Source organism: Arachis ipaensis, chromosome B10, assembly GCF_000816755.2.
Source record: "Arachis ipaensis cultivar K30076 chromosome B10, Araip1.1, whole genome shotgun sequence".
NCBI lineage: Eukaryota > Viridiplantae > Streptophyta > Magnoliopsida > Fabales > Fabaceae > Arachis > Arachis ipaensis.
Window position 1 is genome coordinate 92,635,517 of NC_029794.2, and position 22,580 is coordinate 92,658,096.

Sequence of the window (22,580 nt, forward strand, 5' to 3'; positions counted from 1 at the left end):
GCTTCTCTCAAAGCAGAGTCAACCAGAGCCCCCACAGCCAAACTCTAAGTTTGGTGTTGGAGAGTCTCAACAAAGCTCTGCACATCTGTGAGGCTCCATGAGAGCCCACTGTCAAGCTATTGACATTAAAGAAGCGCTTGTTGGGAGGCAACCCAATTTTTATTTATCTAACTATATTTTTTAGTTATATGTCTTTGTAGGTTCATGATCATGTGGAGTCACAAAATGAATATAAAAATTGAAAACGGAATCAAAAACAGCAGAAGAAAAATCACACCCTGGAGGAGCATCTGTCTGGCATTCAGCGCCAGAACAGAGCATGGTTCTGGAGCTGAACGCCCAAAATGGGCAGCTTCTGGGCGCTGAACGCCAGAACAGGCATGGTTCTGGCGTTCAACGCCAGAAATGGCACACAAATGGGCATTGAACACCCAAAATGGGCACCAACCTGGCGCTGAACGCCCAAGAGTTGTGTGCAAGGGCATTTTGCATGACTAAATTGGTGCAGGGATGTAAATGCCTTGACACCTCAGGATCTGTGGACCCCACAGGATCCCCACCTACCTCCACTCACTTCTTCTCACCCTTCTTTCACACAACCCCATAAACACTCTTCCCCATCACCTCTTCACCACTCACATCCATCCACTCTTCCTACCTCATAAACTCCACCTACCTTCAAAATTCAAAACCAATTTTCCACCCAAACCCACCCATATGGCCGAAACCTTCCCCCCTCCCTTCTCTATATAAAGCCCTCCATTCTTCATCAAATTCACACAACACACCCCTCTACACCCTTCTTGGCCGAAACACTTCCCACTCTCCCTCTCCTCCATTTCTTCTTCTTCTTCTTCTATTCTTCTTCTCTTGCTCGAGGACAAGCAATATTCTAAGTTTGGTGTGGTAAAAGCATAAGCTTTTTGTTTTTCCATTACCATTGATGGCACCTAAGACTGGAGAATCCTCTAGAAAGGGGAAAGGGAAGACAAAAACTTCCACATCCGAGTCATGGGAGATGGAAAGGTTCATCTCCAAAGCCCATCAAGACCACTTCTATGATGTTGTGGCCAATATGGCGCGCTTCCAATTGCGTTGGAAAGTAGACATCCAGGGCTTTCCAGAAATATATAATAGTTCATTCTTTGGCCAAGAATAGACGACGCAAACTGGCGTTCAACGCCAGCTCTCTGCCCAAATCTGGCGTCCAGCGCCAGAAAAGGATCCAAAACCAGAGTTGAACGCCCAAACTGGCACAAAAACTGGCGTTCAACTCCAAGAAGGACCTCTACACGTGCAACACTCAAGCCCAGCCCAAACACACACCAAGTGGGCCCCGGAAGTGGATTTATGCATCAATTACTTACTTCTATAAACCCTAGGTGAACCATGGTCTTGGCATCATGTTTTTGGCGCCATTACCAGGGAAAGAAAGAGCAATGAATTTTACATAATTAAAGTGTAATCACGATTCCGCGTACCAATAACTCTGAATCCTTAACTGTTTTTCCATACTTTATTCCCAACTTATTTACTTGCCTTTCTTTAATATTCTTTCTATTGTTTAATGTCTTTGAACTCTCAAACATTATTTTCTGTTTGCCTAACTACATAAATTAATCAACCATTATTGCTTAGTCCATCAATCCTCGTGGGATCGACCCTCACTCACTTGAGGTATTACTTGGTACGAGCCGATGCACTTGCCGGTTAGTTTGTGGTTATAAATTCCGCACCAGACACGTACGTGTGGGGATGAAAATTGGTGTAAAGAGCGACTTGAACAGAGAGTTGTGTGGCCATGGTGCTGGATTTGCGCGAGAAGGTACGCGTACGCGTGACCGACGCACACGCATTAAAATGCATTTTTCGCCACCTAGGCGTACGCATGATGCTTGTGCACGCGTTGCGTCCGTTTCTTGTTCTCTTATCTTTTCTCCTTCTTTCTTGTCTCCTCTCTTACTCCTTCTTTTTCTTTTCTCATTTTTTTCTCATCCTTATTCTCTTTCATTCTCTTTTACATACTGCATTTGCATATTTTCCTTCATTACATTTTAATTTTATTCATATTATTATCTCCTTTTCTAATTTCCTATTTTACCATTGGTGTTACATGTTCTTATTCAACTGTTGTATCTTTTCTGATATTATTTTGGTGCTTAGTGACTCGTTTTACACTGTTGGGTGATCTTATTTATCTGTCAATGCTAATCTTTTATGATACTTGTATTTCTTTTTGCATTGACATGAATTTATATTGTCTTTCATGACCCACTATCTCTCCCTATTGTTGCAATTTTTGCTCTATTGATATGCCATTTGCTTCTATTGTTTTCTCACGTACATGTTGTAGCTACCATGTAATTGAGACCCTCATTATTTGGCATTACCCTATCCATATTTTATTTGTTTTTCTATCTTTGTTTTTGGGTTACTTTTCTTCCCTTTTCTCTTCTTTCAGGATGGCCATCAAGAAGGGAAACGGAAAAACTTTTACATGGGGCGACAGACAAGTCCATCTGCACAATCTTTGGAGAAAAGTATCAGTTGTAACAGCCCGTTCACTTGCACATCTTAGCATGCACCGAGGACGGTGCAATCTTCAAGTGTGGGGAGGTTGATACCCACTTCCGTGGGTTAGTTAATTTCTTCTCAACACCAATGTTTTATTTTCCTTATTAGTTGTTGCATTTGCATGTTTGATTGCATGTTTGTTTGATTTTGTACATGTTCTTCTACCACTACTTGGTTGGAGTGATAAGTTCTTTTTCAAGACCCTTTTTATAGCATTTCACTAATTTAAATTAAAACTTTTTTTGTTAAACTTGTTTGAAGATTTTAATTTGGAACATGGTTTATAGCTAAGAACACACAACCTGTGAGATTTTGAGCTTAATTATATGGTTACATTATTTAACCATAATATTTTATTCTTGTGTGTTTCTTCTCTATAATTGCAATCTATAGTTTGTTCCATTCTATATGTCCATTGTTTAGTGTATTTGCATGCATACATATGATTGAGGCCATCATTTGTTATTAGCTCACTTATCCCAAATAGCCTACCATTCCAATTACCCTTGTTTGCCACTTTGAGCCTTTTATCCCCATTTGTTCTATATTCTACCACATCACTAGCCTTAAGCAGAAAAGTAATTAATTACCCCAATTAAATCTTTGGTTAGCTTAAGATAGAGATTGTGTATCAATTAAGTGTGGGGAACTGTGGGAACCTGGATTAATGGGAATGTGTTATGTCTCTACTTTATCTGAATATTGAGAATTTGGGTACCTACTCATGTGAAACTAGAAAAAAAAATTAAAAACATATGTGCATTGATATGTTATGTTTGCTTTCATGTTAAAAAAATGAAAAAAAAATTTACAATATAAGTAAATAAATAAATAAGGGGACAAAATTATCCCAATGCTAAGTTTAATAAAAGATCAATGCATAGGTGGTGAAATTAAATAAAAATTTGGTGCATGAGTATGTGATACAAAAGTGGGAATTATGGGTAGCTAGGCATGAATTTAGAGTTACATAGAGTGTGTGTGTGTGTGTGTTAGGTGAGAGCTTAGGTTAGTCAAAGATTTATATTATAGCTCACTTGGCCATACATATATCCTCACCATTACCTTAGCCCCATTACAACCTTGAAAAGACCTCATGATGTTTGCATTGGTATACTAAATTTTTGTTGATTGGTTAGATGAAGAACAAAGTCTAGAAAGCATGACTAGAGAAGAGTAGAGTGATTAACCCTAGACACTTGAGTGATTAGAGTGCATATACACTACCAGTGAGGGTTCAGTGCTTGATTCTATATTCCCTGCTTTCATGAGCTACCTTCTTACAAGTTTACCTGTCTTTTATTGTGTGATTTGAATTAGTGAAATCTGTTTATGCTTGTCTTGAAAAACTTATTTACTTTTAACCAAGTAGACAGAATCATCTTAGCATATAGTTGCATTCACATTCATAGGTTGCATCTCATGAGTCATACTTTCCCCCATTCATTCTTTTTGTCTCCTTGAGCTTAGCATGAGGACATGCTAATGTTTAAGTGTGGGGAGATTGATAAACCACTATTTTATGGTTTATCTTGTGCTCAATTGAGTGGTTTTATCAAGTCTTTGCACACTTATTCACACAATTTGTATGATTTTATAATTCCTTCCTAGTTTTGTTCTATAATTGAAAACTTGCTTCCTAAGCTTTTAAATTGTGTATTTTAATTCCCCTTTATACCATTCGATGCCGTGATCTGTGTGTTAAGTATTTTCAGGCTTCATGGGACAGGAATGGCTTAGAGGATGGAGAGGAAGCTTGCAAAAATGGAAGGAGCACAAGAAATAAATGAGACAACCAGCGAGGAGCGACGCGCACACATGGCTCACGCGTGCGCGTCAATCGGAGTCTGCATGGCGACAAGTGCGCGTGCCTGACGCGTACGCATGACACGCGAAGATGACCAGCGACGCGTACGCGTGACTTACACGTACGCGTGACATGCGCCACGTACAGAATTTGCAGAAAGCGCTGGGGACAATTTCTGGACTCCTTTTGGCCCAGTTCCAAACCCGAAAAACACATAATAGAAGCTGCAGAATGGAGGAAACACAAGAGACAACTCACATAACATTCGTACAAATAATTTTAGGTTTTAGATGTAGTTTTCTAGAGAGAGAGGCTCTCTCCTCTCTCTAGGTTTTAGGAATTTAGGTTTAGCTTTTCTTAATTTCAGATTTCTACTTTGCTCTTATTTAGTTTTCCTCTACTCTTATTTGTTCTAGTCCTTTAGTTTACCTATCTTCTCTTGTTGATTTAGTTATTCTCCAATTTAGTTTATGAATGCTTATGTTAGATTTGATTTTCTATTTAATGCAATTTGAGGTATTTTAGATTTATGATTGCTTTCTTCAATTTATGTTATTGATGCTTACAATTGGTTGTTTGGATTTTATTGTCTCTTATTGTTTTCCTATGTTTTTATGTTATGCCTTCCAAGTGTTTGACAAAATGCTTGGGAGGGTTTTAAGTTATATTTTTATGATTCTTGGCTCTGGTTGAGTAATTGGAGACTCTTGAGTTATCAAACTCCTTTGTTGATTGATAATTGAAAGTTGCTGGTTGATTTAGATCCCTCTAAAGCTAGTCTTTCCTTAGGAGTTGACTAGGACTTAAGGAATCAAATTGATTTGTCCACTTGACTTTCCTTCATGGTTAGAGGTTAACTAAGTGGGAGCAATGAACAATTCTCATCACAATTGACAAGGATAACTAGGATAGGACATCTAGTTCTCACATCTTGCCAAGAGCTTTTCTAGTTATTTATTTACTTTCTTGCCATTTTATTTCCTTGTTCCTTATTTCAAAAATCCAAAAAGATACTATCTCATAACCAATAGTAACATACTTCCCTGCAATTCCTTGAGAGACGACCCGAGGTTTAAATACTTCGGTTTATTTTTATTGGGTTTACTTAAGTGACAAACAAATTTTTGTATGAAAGGATCCTTTGTTGGTTTAGAAACTATACTAGCAACGAGAATTTATTGTGAATTCTTTACTAACAAAGATCCGTTCATCACGACGCAACCAAAGTTGCTAAGAAATTAGATGAAGAATGGAAAAGGAGGTAAGTGTTAAAATGGTTCCTAAAGTTATCCTCGAGTCTTATAGTGATTCCTGAAGTTAAAAATTACTCATATTCATCCCTTAAATTTCACTCCGGGACTTAGACTCATCCTTGCAGCCAATTTCATCCAGCTGACGCAACCGAAAAACTGAGTTGGACTTGTTGGTGACACCCTGTCAGCACAACAGCTAGCTAACGTGGCGACATAAACTGTTTTGATTCAATTTATTCCCTAAATTGAGGTTAAAAACCCTAATTCCCAATTGAGTCTTTTCTCCTCTCTTTTCCATCGAACCAAAGGTGACTCTCTTCTGTTGCTTCTCCTACAATATTTTCTCCATCTTTAAAAACTACACAGTTATAGCTAGCCTATTAATGATGATGATTATGAGGCCTCTCTGGACGATGAAGAAGGTTTGGTTTATTAATTTTAGTTTTGCTGAGGCTTGTGCATACAACTTTTTTCTGAATGTTCATGGTTCAGACTTCAAAGATAGTTGTTTAATTATTTTCTACAAACCTTTGATCCTTTGAATTGTTTTATTTTTTTGAGCTATATGTATTTTCTTTTTCATTGAGTATTTTATGATGCATGAAGCTTGTTCATTGAATTATGAATTTCGTTACACATACCATGAAAAAAGAAGATTGCTTTTTGTTTGTTGATATATGGTATTTGTTTCGATTCCCTTATTTATGGGACCTATTTCATGGTTCTTCTGAGTGTATTGATTTGTGAATGGGATTTATGTTAAGTACTTCCTTACTGGACCTGTGTTGTTGCAGGTTATATGCAAAAAAAAAAAAAAGCAATCTAAGGGCATCAAAAGGAAAACTGGCAAGCAAAAGCACTTGAGGCTAGGAAGGCTCCAAGAACATTCCTTGAGCTTATACACGAGATGATTATGAAGAAATCCTTAATTTATTATTATTATTTTATTTTATTTTGTGACTTTTTCTTCTGTCACAATTTCTTCATTGGCCTTCAATTAACTCCATCTTCCTATGAATGCAGGCAAACTTAGAATCATTGCCTCCACATGTTCCTTCTTATTTCAGAGGAGCAGTTGGACCTCCAAGTTCAACTTTCCATCGCCACTTCTGTACTGTTTGTGATTTCTCAGCTAGTTATACATACGTGAGATGTGGTATGCGCTTCTGTTCTTATAGATGTCAAAATGTGCACAATGATACTCGTTGTTTGAAGTTTGTAGCTTGATAGATGTGACTTCTTGAACAAGATGTTATTGTTGACTGTAATTGCAATATTGTAATATATCATTATTACTATGAAGAAACATGTCTTTTTCTCTACTTACCACCTCTTTGACATGAAAAGAAGAGAGATCTTGAAATGTTTTGGGCTATTAATTAAGTAGTATTCAGTAATTCGGTTAACCATATATCTGACCCCTTGTGTTGTGTTGTTTCAAAAACCATAACCGTGTGGTTTTTGAAGATGGAAAAGACATTGTAGGAGAAGCAACAGAAGAAAGTCACCTCTGGTGCGATGGAAAAGAGAGGAGAAGAGACTCAATTGGGGATTAAGGTTTTTAACCTCAATTTAGGGACCAAATTGAATCAAAACAGTTTATGTCGCCACGTTAGCTAGCTGTTGTGCTGACAGCGTGTCACCAACGAGTCCAACTCAGCTTTCCGATTGCGCCAGCTGGACGAAATTGGCCGGAAGGACGAGTCTGAGTTTCGGAGTGCAACTTCAGGGATGAATATAAGTAATTTTTAATTTTAGGGATCACTATGAGGCTCGAGGGTAACTTCAGATATCACTTTGAGACTTACCTCATGAAAAAGGGAAGAGGCAAGTAAGTGAGCGGAGGAGACCCCAGTATTGACATTCCTAAGTGAGGCAGGAAAAAAAGGGTTGTTATGTGAGTAATGATAGAGAGTGAGGTTAGAGAAATTAAAGTTTGTGTGTGAGAGGTTAAAAATTTAAGATTTCACATTACTAATATATACATTAGGATATTTAAGTAATTTTATCTTTACATATATTATTCGATTAACTATAGAATAGATATCTTTTAGGGTGTGTTTGTTTGGAGGTTTTGAATGGGAAAGCACGTTCAAACTTTTTGAAAACTTCAACTTTTGGTTTGGCTATTTTTATTCTTATGAACGCAGAAGTGGTTTTATATTCAAATCACGTTTAGAGAAAGCAACCACTTTTAGCTTCCGCATTTACTAATTGGCATTCAACCATTGACTCTAAATATTTGTTTTTTCCTACTAACCTTAACTTTTATACATGTTACTGTTTTATTTATGTAATTCTTATTATTTCTCTTTATATGAGTTCTTTTTTTTTAGCCAACGAACTATAACTCAAATGACATAATTTTTTTATACTCATCTAGATGTCGTAAGTTCGAGTCTCACTCCTAAATTTAAAAAAAAAATATAAACTCTTTTTTTCTATTATTTATTATTTTTATTTTTTGTTAATTTTTTTAGTTGATATTATACACTTTTATATTTGTGATTTGAGTGCCGTTTACTAAATCGGTATCATTTTCTTGCTTTCACATGAAAAATTGAGACCCTATATCTATCTATTTCTGACAAGTAAATTCTTGCGAATGCTTACTAAAATTGAATCCAACACAATTATGTTTAGAGTAAAAAAAATTAGTTCGATTCCTAAGAACACAATTCCATTTGTTTTAAACATTACTCTCGTCTACTCAACTTCAATCCAGACACAGCGATCAGGTCTTCGAATCTCCTAGCATCCAACGAATACTAATTGAAGAAAACATGTGAAGAATGGTATTAATTATTTTTCGAGTATTTACTCATTTTAGTCCTTAAAAAATTTTGGATAAGACATTTTAGTTTTCAACTAAAATTAATTATTCGATCGGTTTTTAACAATTAACCCCGTCAATTATTTAAATTTTTTGCTCTGTCAACTTTAATAGAAGATAAAATAGTTTCTAACAACTCTATCAAAGGACAAAAAAGTCCCTGACCCCCTCTATTTGGAAACGACACCATTCTCTCCCAATTCTATCATATCTCGCTAACCTTAACATTCATACTCTCATTCTTTACCTTCACAATCTTTTTCTCCATCTTTTTCTTCTTTCTCTTCAACTCCAAAATCAAGCCATGGTGTAACTGGCACGCATGTTGCACCTACTTCAACATCTCATGGATCACACACTTTCCAAATCTCTGTGACTGATACACCACCCACATCCTCTGCACTTCACTCACCAAAAGCATCCACCTCCACGTCCTTGATAACAAAATCACCTCCAACCCTGACAACGTCCACCACATCCTCAAGACCAAGTTTCACAACTACCCCAAAGGCAAACATTTCTCCACTCTCGAGCTAGCAATATAGATTGTTGGACATTAGGATATCATGAGAAGATTCTCCTTCGACATCATATGCAAATTCTCATTTGGAATGGACCCCGAGTACTTTATTCCTTCTCTCCTAAAGTCTAAGCTGGCAGACAGCTTTGACCTCACATCTAAGCTATCAGTACAACGAGCAATGTCGCTATCGCCACTCATATGGAAATTGAAGCGATTATTGAACATTGGTTCGGAAAAGAAGCTAAAGGAAGTAATCTGAGTGGTGGACAATATGGTCATAGAGATGATAGGGTAGAGGAGGAGGGAGATGACAACGACGACGACAGATTTTAACAAATTAGACTTGCTATCTAGATTCATGGGATCTATCAAAGACGACAAGTACTTGAGAGACATAGTCATCAGTTTTCTAAGTATGAATTGGTTGAGAACTAGTTGAGAAATTTTCTTCTTGTAAACATTAAAATTGCAGAGTGTGCATTATGTAGTTTGAAGTTGCAGTATTAGACTGTTAGGATTATATGAGATATGATGAAAATTTGGAGAGAACAGTATCATTTCCGAACAAAGGGGTCAGAGACTATTTTGTTCCCTATTAGAGTTGTTAGGGACTATTTCGTCCTCTGTTAGAGTTGACAGAACAAAAGACCTAAGTAATTAATAAAAGACTAAAGTATTATTTTTGTCCCCAACGTTTGGGGTAAATCCTATTTGTGTCCCTAACGTTTAAATCGTCCTATTTGTATCCTTAACGTTTATAAAAGTGATTCAATGTTATCCTACTATCAATTATACTAACAAATCATATTATATTTTTCAATTATTCTCACTTGGATGTATTCATTCTCAATTAGGTCTCACTTGGATGTGTTCGATTTTAATATTATACCCACTATTTGTGTTTAGATTCAAATATGTCCCTAGAAAAGTGAATTATGTAAATGTTGTAAGAATTAGTTTCAACATTTGATGAGCTATTTTTCGGAGTAGATCATCGATTCTATCTCAGACATTTATATTCTAACTTCAAGAAGAGATTTTTAAAACTCAAACTAAAGCGTTTATGATGTGTAATTGATGGCAGGATAACATTGAATCACTTTTACAAACGTTAGGGATACAAATAGAACGATTTAAACGTTAGGGACACAAATAGAATTTACCACAAACGTTAGGGACAAAAACGATACTTTACTCTTAATAAAATTAATTGTTAAAGACCAATTAAATAATTAATTTTAATTAAAAACTAAATTGTCTAATCCAAAATTCTTTAGAAACCAAAATAAGTAAATACTCTTTTTCTTGTTTGTAATTACTAATTAGTCCGAGAGGTGAACAATAATGTTTAAGGGAAAGAATAAAGGGATGGAGTAGGGTGGTAAAAAATGGGCCCAAATAAGGGCCCAATAAAGTTTGGAAACCCTTGGTAGTTGTTACTGAGGGAGAGGATTGCATAGGAAAAGGCAGAAGCGTTGTTATCCCCTGTCTATCCATTTCATCCATTTCTTAAACTCAGCTCTCAGCTCAGTGTTGTGTTGAGCTCCGCCGCTAGCTGCCATGTCTCCAGGTCCCGTCGTTGATGCGCCCGCCGCAGACACCACCGCCGACCAACAACTCCCTCCTGTCGATGACGCTACCAACAAGAAAAAGCCTCATCCCCAGGTTCTGCCTATTTTGCCTTCTCTCTCTTTGTCTATTCGATTAAATTCTTCTTCTTCTTCTTCCGTTTTGTTTCGATTGGTTTCTTATGTATTTATGTGATCTATTTTTTTTTTCTGCTCAGGAAGAAGACGAAGCTCCTGTTGTTGAGGACGTCAAGGACGACGAGGAAGACGCCGATGACGACGACGATGACGACGACGACGATGATGACAAGGAAGACGGTGCTCAAGGTTCTCTTCTTTGTGTTTATTTGTTTTAAATCTACATATGGTTAGCGTATTCATTCTATTATTTTTTTAAATTATTTTCACCCTAATTATTTTATATCCTATTGAATTTCGATCCACCTGTTTCTAGCGTAGTATACATAAAGTTCTAAAGGAAGCTTGATAGCAGTTTAATTTGATGTTGTTCTGAATTCATTGGCGTTCATGACCTCACATGCTCTAGTTGGATATATGAACTAGATTATATTGTTGCTGGAGCTGAGAGTTGCTATACAATACTCATTTATATGAATGCCTTTGTCGGAATTGTGTAATCTTTGAGCTCTGCTGTTGTAGGGTTCTTTCGAATAATTATGTGTCATTTTGCTCTCTGTATCTGTTATTTGCGTTATGATTCTTCTCTATGTCTTTCAATAAAGCTAACTGATCTTGAGTGACATTATTATCTATTACTTGGTCGCGAAATTACTTATGACATTAATGGCCTTACATATAGAGAACACAATGAATGTGTTCTACTTATTATTATATGCCTGCAATTCAACACCATATATGCATTGATGCACTTGTGTTGAATTTTAATCCTTTTCCTAAATATCTATTATTATGTTTTGTTGGGCTGAGATGCAGGCGGTGCCGAGGGTTCAAAGCAGAGCAGAAGTGAGAAGAAGAGTCGAAAGGCAATGTTGAAGCTCGGGCTGAAGCCTGTAACTGGTGTTAGTCGTGTCACAATCAAGAGAACAAAAAATGTGAGTCATGAGTGTGTAAGCCGCAAGCGTACCTCTGCATACTGTTATTGTTTTTCTTGTGTATATGAAACATCGATGGCTTCTAACAATCTCTTTATATCTCAGATTCTCTTTTTCATCTCAAAGCCTGATGTCTTCAAGAGTCCAAACTCCGAGACCTATGTCATATTTGGAGAGGCCAAAATAGAGGACCTGAGCTCTCAGCTGCAGAACCAAGCTGCTCAGCAGTTCAGGGTTCCAGATATGGCATCTGTTATGGCAAAACAAGATCAAGCTGCTGCAGCTGCAGGAGCACAGGCTGAAGAAGAAGAGGAGGAGGTTGATGAGACCGGCGTGGAGCCCCATGACATTGATTTGGTCATGACACAGGCAGGAGTGTCAAGGAGCAAGGCCGTCAAGGCTCTCAAGACTCACGATGGTGACATTGTTGGTGCCATCATGGAGCTCACTACCTAATAGTCTTTATATTCTATTGTGCATTTGATTTCTGTCTCTCGGGATGATTTTGGAACTAGTGCCATCCTTAAGTTACTCTAGTTAAACTTTTTGCCATTTATTTTGGTTTACATTATAATTTTGTTGCTGTCCTTAAAATTTATGGGGGGCCATAATGGTCAGCCATATTATTTAGCTGTTTTTTCCTCTCAAAATTGCCTTCTGTGAGCTCAATTTGTGTGCTAGTCTGCTAAATGGGATTATAGTTATGGTTGTCTCGGTTTCTGAGCTTCATTATTAATATAATAGCCTAATAGGAATTCTTTGCTGTGTGAGATTGATGGTGGGATTGAATTATTCGAAAGAACTTGGATCAATTTTGAAATCTATGATGTTTTGCATCTAAACTAAATATCATTAATTCTTGAATTTAGTCGTTAGTTAAAACGTCCAATTATTAGGTTTCTAGAATGTCTAAACTTGGAGAAAAATATATTGGGTTGTTGATGCGACACACTTTGATTCGATGGCTTTTGATAAAGTGAGTAGAGTTTTTTACTTGTTGCAGGTAACAAACTGTCAATTTCAATACAAGGACTAAGATTCACCGACAGATGATTTCATAATTTCATTCGTTTAAAAAAAAAAAAAAAAAAAAAAGCAAAGCTAAGTTGCTTGCTTTGTAAACTACCAGATGAAACACGCCATATAGCAGCAACTTCAACCTCAGTCCTCCTTGACTTACACCCCCATTGCTAGCTATTGATCACTCTGCAATTTTCTCTTATCTCTCCATCATCACCCGTTAAGACACCAATTTGACCCATCTTCACCATCGCATCTGCAAACTTGTTTGCCCATGTGTATCGATCCCTTGCATGCTGATACACTTGGCTAGCAGTCTCAGTGTCAGTCAAGAGAGTCTGGTCAGATATGAACAGACCTCGGTTCGCCAAAATACCATTATAGTACCCTACATCCGCAACGCCGGGACTTGAAGGGTCCATTGGAACCACAATGTTTTGGTTTGTGTTCCCTTGTGGACATCTCCTCTTCAAGAACATCGCATATGAGGGATCCAAACTTGGATCCTGAAGTGAAGTACTACTGAAATTGTATAGCCTGCTGTTAAAAGCAAGACAATGAGAGCGTCCAATGGTGTGTGCTCCTGCATATGCAAAAATTAAGCCAAAAGCATATTAGATATAAGATCTTTCATGCGCCTCTATCTAATAGCTTAAGTTTTGGAAACAAGATAAAACTTGACTTATTTATCTTGAAGCTCTCAATTAATACCTGAAAGGGTGACCATTTCTTCTTGTGTTAAGCCCTTCTTCGAAAAGAGCTGAGTGAGTTGGTTAACATTGAAAGTTGGAGGAGGCAAGTCCGTTCTTGTGTCTGAAGCTAGTGAGATTCTACCATCTCTTCTTCCAGCTGGAACATCATAACCAACTCCTCCAACCTGCATGAGTCCAAGGATAAATCATTTTGATTTATTGAAAATATAAGGTTTGTATGCAGAGGGTGGGAAGAGCAGACAAACTTACTAACTCAATGCTGTCCCTCGCTGCGAATGCTACTATGTCTGCGCAGGAAACAACTCCTTTGCACACAGCTTCAATCCTAGCCTTGGCACTGTCTATGACATCAAACCCTCTGAGACTCGGATTATTCGCCGGAGAGTCTTTCTCTGCTGTGTTCGAGGGAGTAGAATCAAGAAGAACTGATCCATCACATCCCTACAAATTAACAATATGTTAACTAATCTTTAGGTTACAAAAATTTGACTAATAATTAAAGGTCATGATCATATATATAAATGTAATAAATGGTTTAATATATTGACTTACTCTAACGAAGCAATCATGAAAATGCATTCTAACAAGGCCAGCAGCAAGTCCAGGATCTCTATTATAAGCTTTCCTGACTTCATCTTTTACAATGAACTCAGCCATGCCACATGAATAGCTGTAATACCCAACTTGAAGTTCAGAATGAACATGTTGACTCAACAAGTATATGGCAAAAACTATAACCATGCTATTCAGTTTTTTTGGACTCATTTTCTCTACAATATTTATTATTGTCTTTCTAATGATTTCTGATTAACATTATGAAATAATCATGGCCTATTTATACTAATAAAGGCAATGATTGATGAGATTATTTTGCAGCTAAGTGCCATGTGATAAGGCATTTGGCTGTAACGTCATTTTTATTTGGTCAAGGTTAAAGAATATAAGTGATTGAGGGGCAATAGACAAAGGACAAGGGAAAATGGTTAGATCACACTATTATTGTAGTGGTATCATAAATCCACTTGAGATTTCACAATATGCTATGTTGAACAATTACGCGCTTGAGTCAATTTTAGTTGACTTGAGTGCACGAAAATCCAAATTAGTTGTTAAAGTTGAATGCGTTAGTGAATATAATAGACTAATAAAACTTTGTTAGATGATGCAACTCATGAAGGTTTTGTGCTATATTTATTATTAGAATAAATTAGTTAGATTCCCCAAAAGAAGGAAGGGCATGCATTAGGGAAATACATTTTTAGAATAAGCTAAGCAATTCATATATATTAGATAAACGGAAGTATCACATTCTAAACTACTTTTATGTTCAAAACCAGTGTTAATCATGAATTAATTACTGTTTTCTAGTGGGATTAGGTGTGGTATTGATAGTGACGGAGCAATGATCTAAGATTCTTAGACGAAACCTAAACCTTGAAGGTCTGTCTGCTGTTTGGAATAACGCATGTAGATGGCATGCTTCATTCCTTATTTGTTGTTTTTTTTTTAAATGAAAATAAGTGAATAATGACTCGGTATTTAAAAGAATGGAGCAGTTATTACAATAATAATTTCAACAAGATAAAATTCCCATAACGCAAGATTAAAAGTTAACAAATATTTTCACATGAAAAGGCGTACTGCGTACTGGCTAGAACCCAGAAAAAGAAAAAGTTGCTGCCCTAGATTTTTCCAAAGAAAAAAACTTACTTTTACTAATTATTATTATTATTTTTCTTGTTAAATTATCTGGTCTTGCCACATTAGTATTCTTTTCTTGTATATATCCTCATAATTCGTGTCTGCCATACTTTTCGTATATCAATTTAGCTATCTCTTCATCGTTAGTGCTAATTCAACCAAGATTAACTCCACCATTATCATGAAAGACTAACATCTTCGTTGCGATTAATTTAACATTATCTTCGAAGCCACTAATAACCTGTAACTTTTCACAGTAATGTGTTCTGACTCACTATTAGTGTAACCACTAAGACGATGCATGTAATGGGAGAGATCACAAGAGCTCAACCCTCTATTGGAACATCCACTATTAACTCCACTCCAGAATATCTATACGTATATTACTATACTCAATTATACTTACTGGATGGATCTTTCACTTGTATGAATCATAGGTGACTAATATAAGTGACTTTTTTTTTAGCCGGAAGGAAAAATTAAATGTTGACAAAACCAATATATGATTTATCAATTTATCTTTATTTAAAATACATTTTTATTTGGATGTGCTTGTTATGTATATAATTAATTAAATGGTGAAAACTCTATGATGATATTTTTATATAAAGATGACATTGTCAATTATTAAATGGTTTGATATGTTTAACTGAATATATTTGACTAAACCTATATGATGCATGGACACGACACAGACAAGGCACGGACACGACATGATACGGAACATGCCGACACACGAATTTTAAAATCTTATAAAATACGGATGGAGACACGCATACATATAAAATATAAAATATTTTTTAGATAAATCGTAATAATATTTTGATATTTTATTGATATTAAAATATATATTTTAAGTTTTTAATTATTTTTAATGTCTTATTTAATTATATCAAGTATTTAAAATAATTTTTGTTTTAATAAATAATAATATATATTATATATAAAATTATTTCGAGAATATATATTAAGAATAATACTGGACGCGCTGGCACGTGATGGTATTTAGGTGTCAAGCATGTCCAGAAATTTTTTTTTATTTTTTATTAAGACACAGTTGAATATAACAGATACGTGTATCGAATAAGTGTCGATAAATATCGTGTTTGAAATGTGTCCGACATACAAACATAACAAAGTATCCGTTACTTCATAGTACTAAACCATTTAGCAATTTATAATGCCATTTTTCTGTGAAGATTTATCATGCTAGTATTCTCCTAATTAAATAACATACTGTACGAGATGTTTCTGGTACGGGTTGAAGGGTGGATCGAGAACCTGCGAACAAGGCTGAAGCCGGGTTGCTTAACTGGAGCAATGGGAGGAGGTACCTGCAAAGACACTCCGACGTTCAAGTCAGAATGGATCTAAGAGGTGTAAGGTATGAGGAATGAATGAATACCTGAGGGACTTGGGTCCTCAATTTATAGGTGTTGGTGAGCATCTTATCTTATCTTATCTTATCTGGCTAAGATAAGGGAGATGTTTGAATTCGAAAGTCGGTTAGGAGTTCCGAAGGGCTGGTTTTGGGCCTTTCAGGAGAGAGAGGCGGGTCGGATCCGAGGTGCCGGGTTCGGGCCCAACCTCGGGTCCGGGATCCATGGGTTGGATCCGTAACAGTTGCCACCGCAGCGGGAGAGCGAGCGAGGTCGGTCTGTCGCTAGGAGATATTACTTCTACCGTGGGCTAGGCTCCTGGCCTTTTCTTGAGAAGTCGTTTGGTTCTTTTGAGAAGAGGTCGGCGCCTCGGTTTCGTTCCGTGGAAGATTCATCTGACCGTTTTGGTCTGTCATGACTCTTCCGTGTCTGCTGCGCCCGTTGCGTTCTTCGAGGCGCGATTTATTAGTTTCTCTTTCCAAGGGGGCATTTATTGCGAGGGGACGTTTTCCTCTATTGCCCTTATGTTTCCTTTTCTTTTCGGGGGTATTTGTGTTATTTTCCTTTTTTCGAAACCATTTTGGTTTTCTTCCTTCAGTTCCCTCTTCGTTTCTTTTTTCCTTTAGTTCCCTCTTCATTTCTCTATTTGCTTTTCTTCTCCGAAGAGCTTTTTCTTCTTTTTCCTTTCGCATTCTGTGGTTTCGGTTGATCTTCTGCCATGGTGTTTTCTCCTCCGGTTTATTTTCTTGCGTTTATCAGGTTGGTGTTCTTCTGCTTCTTTTTGTTTCCTCTTTGTGATTTGTGCTTTATCTTCCTTTGTATTTTATTTTGTCTCTGCTTAGTGTAGATTAGAATCATTTTTTTGGTGTATGATGGCATTGCATTGTGGTAGATAGTTCTTGTTGGGGTAGTGGGTTTTGTAAGGGGGGCGAGTGCCGCCGTATAATTGGTGGTGTTTAGTGGTGTCTGTTTGGTTTGATCCACCATTTTTCGCCGCGGGGTTTGGCTGACGGTGGTGTTCGTCGCTATTTTAGGTATGGCTCGTCGAAGGACTGAGGGTGTGAGGGCTCCGGTGCCCCCGGCGGGGGGGGTCCCCGATCTTTTCTCTTGGGTCACTAGTGACGTGTGGGGGACGCCGTCGCGGATGACGGAGGAGGACCTCCAGCGGCTCCGTGATCAGGGAGCTGTTTGTGGGGGTGGCGATGCCGAACGCCATTACGAGCTTTTCCTTCCTGGGGTTGACGAGAGGGTTTGCTATACCAATCTCGATTCCCCGAGTGTGCCGGATTGGATGTGGGTCTACGAGGCGATGTTTACCCGGCTTGGCGTTCGGCTTCCCTTTTCTCCATTTGTTCAGCAGTTGTTGAATCGGTGCTCCGTGGCGCCGTCCCAGCTACATCCGAATAGCTGGGCGGCGATATGGTCTTTCGAGCTTGTTTGCGAGTTTTTGGAGCTTCCTGCTTCGGTGAACGTTTTTCTTTTCCTCTTCTTGTGTACCCTTCCGACCAAAGAGGGGAAGCATAAGAAGGGGTATGTGTCTTTTAGAGCTCAGCCTCATCGTCGGGTCTTCGGTTTGTATGAAGATTCCTTTCATGGTTTTAAGAGTGGATATTTTAAGGTCCGTCCCGCAAGAGGGCATCATCCTTTTTGGTTGACTTTGGAGGGTGAGCAGCGGTTTCCCACCTATTGGAATTTTATGGCGGGGCCGTCGGTTTTTACTCGGGTTACATAAGAGTTCCTGTCTTCGGAGGAACGGGATGTCGCTCTTGTATTGTGGCAATTGTTTGGGGATCGCCCCCTTAATCCTCGGGATGTGATGGGAGATCCGGTTGCTTGTCGGTCATACGTTGGTGTGTGTCTGTCCTCTTCTTTGTTTTTATGTTTTGTTTTTCCGTTTTTTTAACTTGGGGTTTTTTGTTTTCTTTCAGTTGAGATGGCTGATGGTTTGACTTCCTTGGCACGGCTGAAGGCGGCGATGGGCCGGGAGGAGGGGTCGTCGTCTCCGGCTACTCCTGTTTCCAATCCTGCCGTGGGGTCTCAGGCTGCATCTCAAGAGGTAGTTTCTTCGGGTGTGCGGACTGATGCTCAGATTTCTCCCGGTCCTGCAAACTCCCCTGAGGTCGTCGTGGTGACGGCTGCTGAGGCTTCTCGAAAGAGAAAGAGGCATGAGGAGCCGAGCAGCGAGACTTTTGAGGATGAGGGTCTTGTGCCTAGTGTGATGAATCGACGTTTCGATGCCCCGGGTTTTATTGATCAACACTTGATGCCTGGTACGGAGCCGTTTTTTGATGGGTGCGATGTTTCGTTCCAGGCCAAGTCGGTGTATCGTGCCCTCCTTCGGTCTGCTGTCGTTGTTTGGAAGGCTGAGCCCGTGATGGCTCAAGTCGGTTTGTTGGATAAGAAACTCCGTCATTCTCAGGCTGAGATGGTTAAGCTGAAGGAGAAGTTTGAGGCTGCCGAGATCGCGAGGGAGAAGGCGGTGAACTCTTCTGAGGAAGCCGGGGCAGAGATTCTTCGGCTCTCTGAGGTTGAGACTTCACTTCTTTCTCAACTGGGTGAGGAGCGGAAAAAGGCTTCTGATGCGGGTTCCCAGGCTGCTGCGCTTCTTGGTGAGTTGGAGGCTCTGAAGGCCGAGGTTGCTGCCTTGAAGAGGGAAAAAACGGAGTTGTTGGCTGATGCTAAGGATGCGATTGCTGCTACTGAGGAGACGATGAAGGCACAGGCCCTGGTGTTGGCTCCGGGTGTGGATGTGTCTATGATGGGAGCTTTCAAGACCGTTCGGGATGGCCAGATAGTCGATCTCGAGTAGCTTTTATCTCTTGTAATTTTGCTCTTTGCTTTTAGACTTGGTTTGTTTTTTGGATATTTTGGTTTGGCCGTGGGCCGTGTAACCGTGACTTCGTAACTCCGGATTTCGTTAAATGACTTTTTTGGCCGTTTGGGCCTTTTTGTATATTCCGTTTAAGACTGTTCTGTTTTTGGTTTATTTCATTCCCTGTTTGGGATGAGCGGACCGTCGTGTGGTCGTATTTTCGTGGATATCCATGTGTTGGGCCTGGGGGGTGATCGGTCCCCCAGTCGTGGCCGTAATTTTGTTCTGTATTTGGGACATCTTAAATTGAAGAATCTAGGGATAGCTTTTTAATGGAATTTTATTGATGGGTGAGCCTCGTTAAAACCATCCGTCTTTGGGGGGAAAGGGTGGGCCTCGTTAAAACCCTCCGTGTGTGGCAGGAAAGAGTACCCGGGATTGATACTTAAGCAAATTTAAGAGTTGTAAAATGGGAAGATACATAAACAAATAAAAAGGGGTGACCTAGTTAGGTCGGCCTAAGTGTAGTATCGCCGTAAGTTTGCGGCGTTCCAGGTCCTTGGGACTTCGTCGCCGTTAAGCCGTTCGAGTTTATATGCTCCTTTTCCGATTACCGCCTTGATTTTGTATGATCCTTCCCAGTTAGGGGTGAGTTTCCCTTCTCCTGGGGTCGGGGGACCGATGTCGTTTCGTTGTAGGACGAGATCGTCGGTTGTGAATTCTCGTCGGATGACGCCATGGTTGTATCTTAAGCTGATTCTCTGTTTTAGGGCTAGCTCTTTGATATGAGCTATGGTTCTTTCCTCGTCAATGAGGTCTCGTTCTGCTTCCTCGTCGTTACTGCCGACCATTTTTCTGGGGCTTGGGTCTCTGATTTCTACCGGGATGACCGCTTCTACACCGTATGTTAATCGGAAGGGTGTTTCTCATGTGGTCGTTTGCGGTGTGGTTCGGTATGACCATAGGACCGATCCGAGTTCGTCGGCCCATAGTCCTTTGGCTTCGTCGAGCCGCTTTTTGAGTTTTTTGATGATTATTTTGTTTGCGGATTCCACCTGTCCGTTTGTTTGGGGGTGTTCTACCGAGCTGAAACGGTGAGATACGTGTAGTCCTTCTAAAAATTCTCTGAACTTTTTGTTAACAAATTGGGTTCCGTTGTCCGAGATAACGATCTCGGGGATCCCGAATCGGGTGATGATCTGTCGCCAGAGGAATTTTCGGCATTGGGCTGCCGTTATGGAGGCTAGGGGTTCGGCTTCGATCCATTTGGTGTAGTAGTCTATGGCGACGATGAGGTATCTGAGTTGACCGGGTGCCGTAGGGAAGGGCCTGACGAGGTCGATACCCCAGGTGCCGAACGGCCGTTCTGCCGATATGATGCTGAGCTGGTGAGGGGCTGCTTGGTGGATATTGGCGTGCCTTTGGCATTTGTCGCAGTTTTTAACTATTTGTATGGAGTCTCGAATAATTGTGGGCCAGAAGTAGCCTGCCCTGATGACCTTTTGGGCTAACGTTTTGCCTCCGACGTGGTGTCTGCAGCAGCCTTCGTGGATTTCGCGGAGTATGTATTCCGTGTCCCCGGGTTCAATACATTTGAGTAGGGGTTGCGAGAATCCGCGTTTGTATAGTTGTCCTGCGACACTGGTATAGTTGGCGGCTTCCCTTTTTATTCGCTTTCCCTCTTTGAGGTCTGGCGGCAGTGTTCCCTCGAGGAGGTACTGTAGGATAGGGTGGGTCCAAGACCCCTGGTTTGACAATGTCAGATGGGCGTTGGTTGTCGTTGACACGGAAGGTGACTTGATGACTTCCTGGATTAGTGATTTGTTACCGTGTCCAGGTTTGGTACTGGCTAGTTTGGAAAGTAGGTCTGCCCTTGCGTTTCGTTCCCTAGGAACGTGCTGTATGGTAACGTGCTCGAATCCTTCTTTTAGTTTGTTTACCTTGGCGAGGTATTGTTGGAGTAGGGGATCTCGTGTCTGGTAGCCTCCGTTAATTTGGGAGCTGACTACTTGGGAATCGGTATTTACCTCTAGGACTTTTGCTCCGACTTCCCGGGCTAGGGCTAGGCCTGCTAAGAGGGCCTCGTATTCTGCCTGGTTGTTTGAGACCGGGAATTCGTATCGTACTGACTATTCGATCATGACTCCGTTTTGGCTTTCGAGAATGACTCCGGCGCCTCCGGAAGTGATGTTCGAGGAGCCGTCAACGTGTAGCTTCCATGATTCAGGGGTGGAGTCTCCTGGTGTCATTTCGGCGATAAAGTCGGCCATGGCTTGTGCTTTGATCGCGTATCGGGGTTCGAACCTGATATCGAACTGGGATAGTTCGATGGACCATGCTAGCATTCTGCCTGCTAGGTCGGGTTTTTGTAGTACATGCTTAACCGCTTGGTCGGTTCGGACCGTCACGGAATGGGCCTGGAAGTATTGTCGTAGGCACCGGGAGGCTGTAAGGAGTGCGAAGGCTAGTTTTTCTAAGCGTGAGTAGCGAGCTTCCGCATCCTGTAAGACTCTGCTTATGAAGTATACGGGTTTTTGTTCTTTTTTCTCGTTTTTCCGGATGAGTGCTGCTGCGAGTGCCTCCTCCGTTATGGAGGGGTATAGGTAGAGTGTTTCCCCTGTTTGGGGTTTGGTGAGGATTGGTGGTTCCGCTAAGACTCTCTTGAAATGTTGGAATGCTTTTTCGCATTCCGTCTCCCACTTGAAAGGGGCTCCTTTTTTCATTAATTTGAAGAAGGGGATCGCCTTTTGGGCCGATGCTCCGAGAAAGCGTGATAACGCCATCAATCGGCCGGTGAGCTTTTGGATGTCTTTAAGGTTTTTTGGGCTCGTCATTTCGAGGACGGCGCGACATTTCTTCGGGTTTGCTTCAACTCCGCGTTGCGTGATCATAAAGCTGAGGAACTTTCCTGCCTCCATCCCGAAGGCACATTTTGCCGGGTTGAGTCGCATTTGGTGCTTTCGTAGGGTGTTCATTATGACCTTGAGGTCGTCGGTGAGTTGCTCGCCGGATTCGGTCTTGACGAGCATGTCGTCTATGTAGACTTCTAGTTTGTTTCCGGATAGGTTTTGGAATATCTTGTTGACGAGTCTTTGATAGGTGGCTCCCGCGTTTTTCAGGCCGAAGGGCATCACTGTGTAGCAGTATGTCCCGTCTGGGGTGATGAATGCTGTTTTTTCTTCATCTGGACAGTGCATCGGGATCTGGTTGTAGCCGAAATATGCGTCCATGAAGCTGAGGTATCGGTGGCCGGATGCGGCATCTACTAGTCCGTCGATGTTTGGTAAGGGAAAGGCGTCCTTTGGGCAGGCTTTGTTGAGGTCC

General features: G+C 40.0%; 3 protein-coding genes across 3 annotated transcripts in view; 1 reads left to right on the forward strand and 2 right to left on the reverse strand.

Annotated features, from left to right (window-relative positions):
* On the forward strand, nt 10,410-12,395 carry LOC107622787 (nascent polypeptide-associated complex subunit alpha-like protein 2). Its single transcript, XM_016324823.2, has 4 exons — nt 10,410-10,655; nt 10,777-10,885; nt 11,513-11,631; nt 11,737-12,395. The coding sequence occupies exons 1-4, from the start codon at nt 10,551-10,553 to the stop codon at nt 12,085-12,087; spliced, it is 684 nt and encodes a 227-aa protein (XP_016180309.1). The 5' UTR covers nt 10,410-10,550; the 3' UTR covers nt 12,088-12,395.
* LOC107622786 (peroxidase 5) lies at nt 12,626-14,293 on the reverse strand. Its single transcript, XM_016324822.2, has 4 exons — nt 13,917-14,293; nt 13,614-13,805; nt 13,363-13,528; nt 12,626-13,234 (listed from the first exon to the last, which is right to left on the reverse strand). Exons 1-4 carry the CDS (start codon nt 14,127-14,129, stop codon nt 12,822-12,824), a joined length of 984 nt encoding a protein of 327 aa, XP_016180308.1. The 5' UTR covers nt 14,130-14,293; the 3' UTR covers nt 12,626-12,821.
* The window catches only part of LOC107620789, a 2,550-nt gene continuing 152 nt past the window's right edge, over nt 20,183-22,580 (reverse strand). The window contains exons 1-2 of the mRNA XM_016322911.1: nt 21,401-22,580; nt 20,183-21,349 (exon numbers count right to left, since the gene is read on the reverse strand). The exon at nt 21,401-22,580 is cut by the window's right edge and continues 152 nt beyond it. Of these exons, the coding sequence (XP_016178397.1) occupies nt 20,183-21,349; nt 21,401-22,580 (2,347 nt within the window). The remainder of the gene's footprint in view (nt 21,350-21,400) is intronic.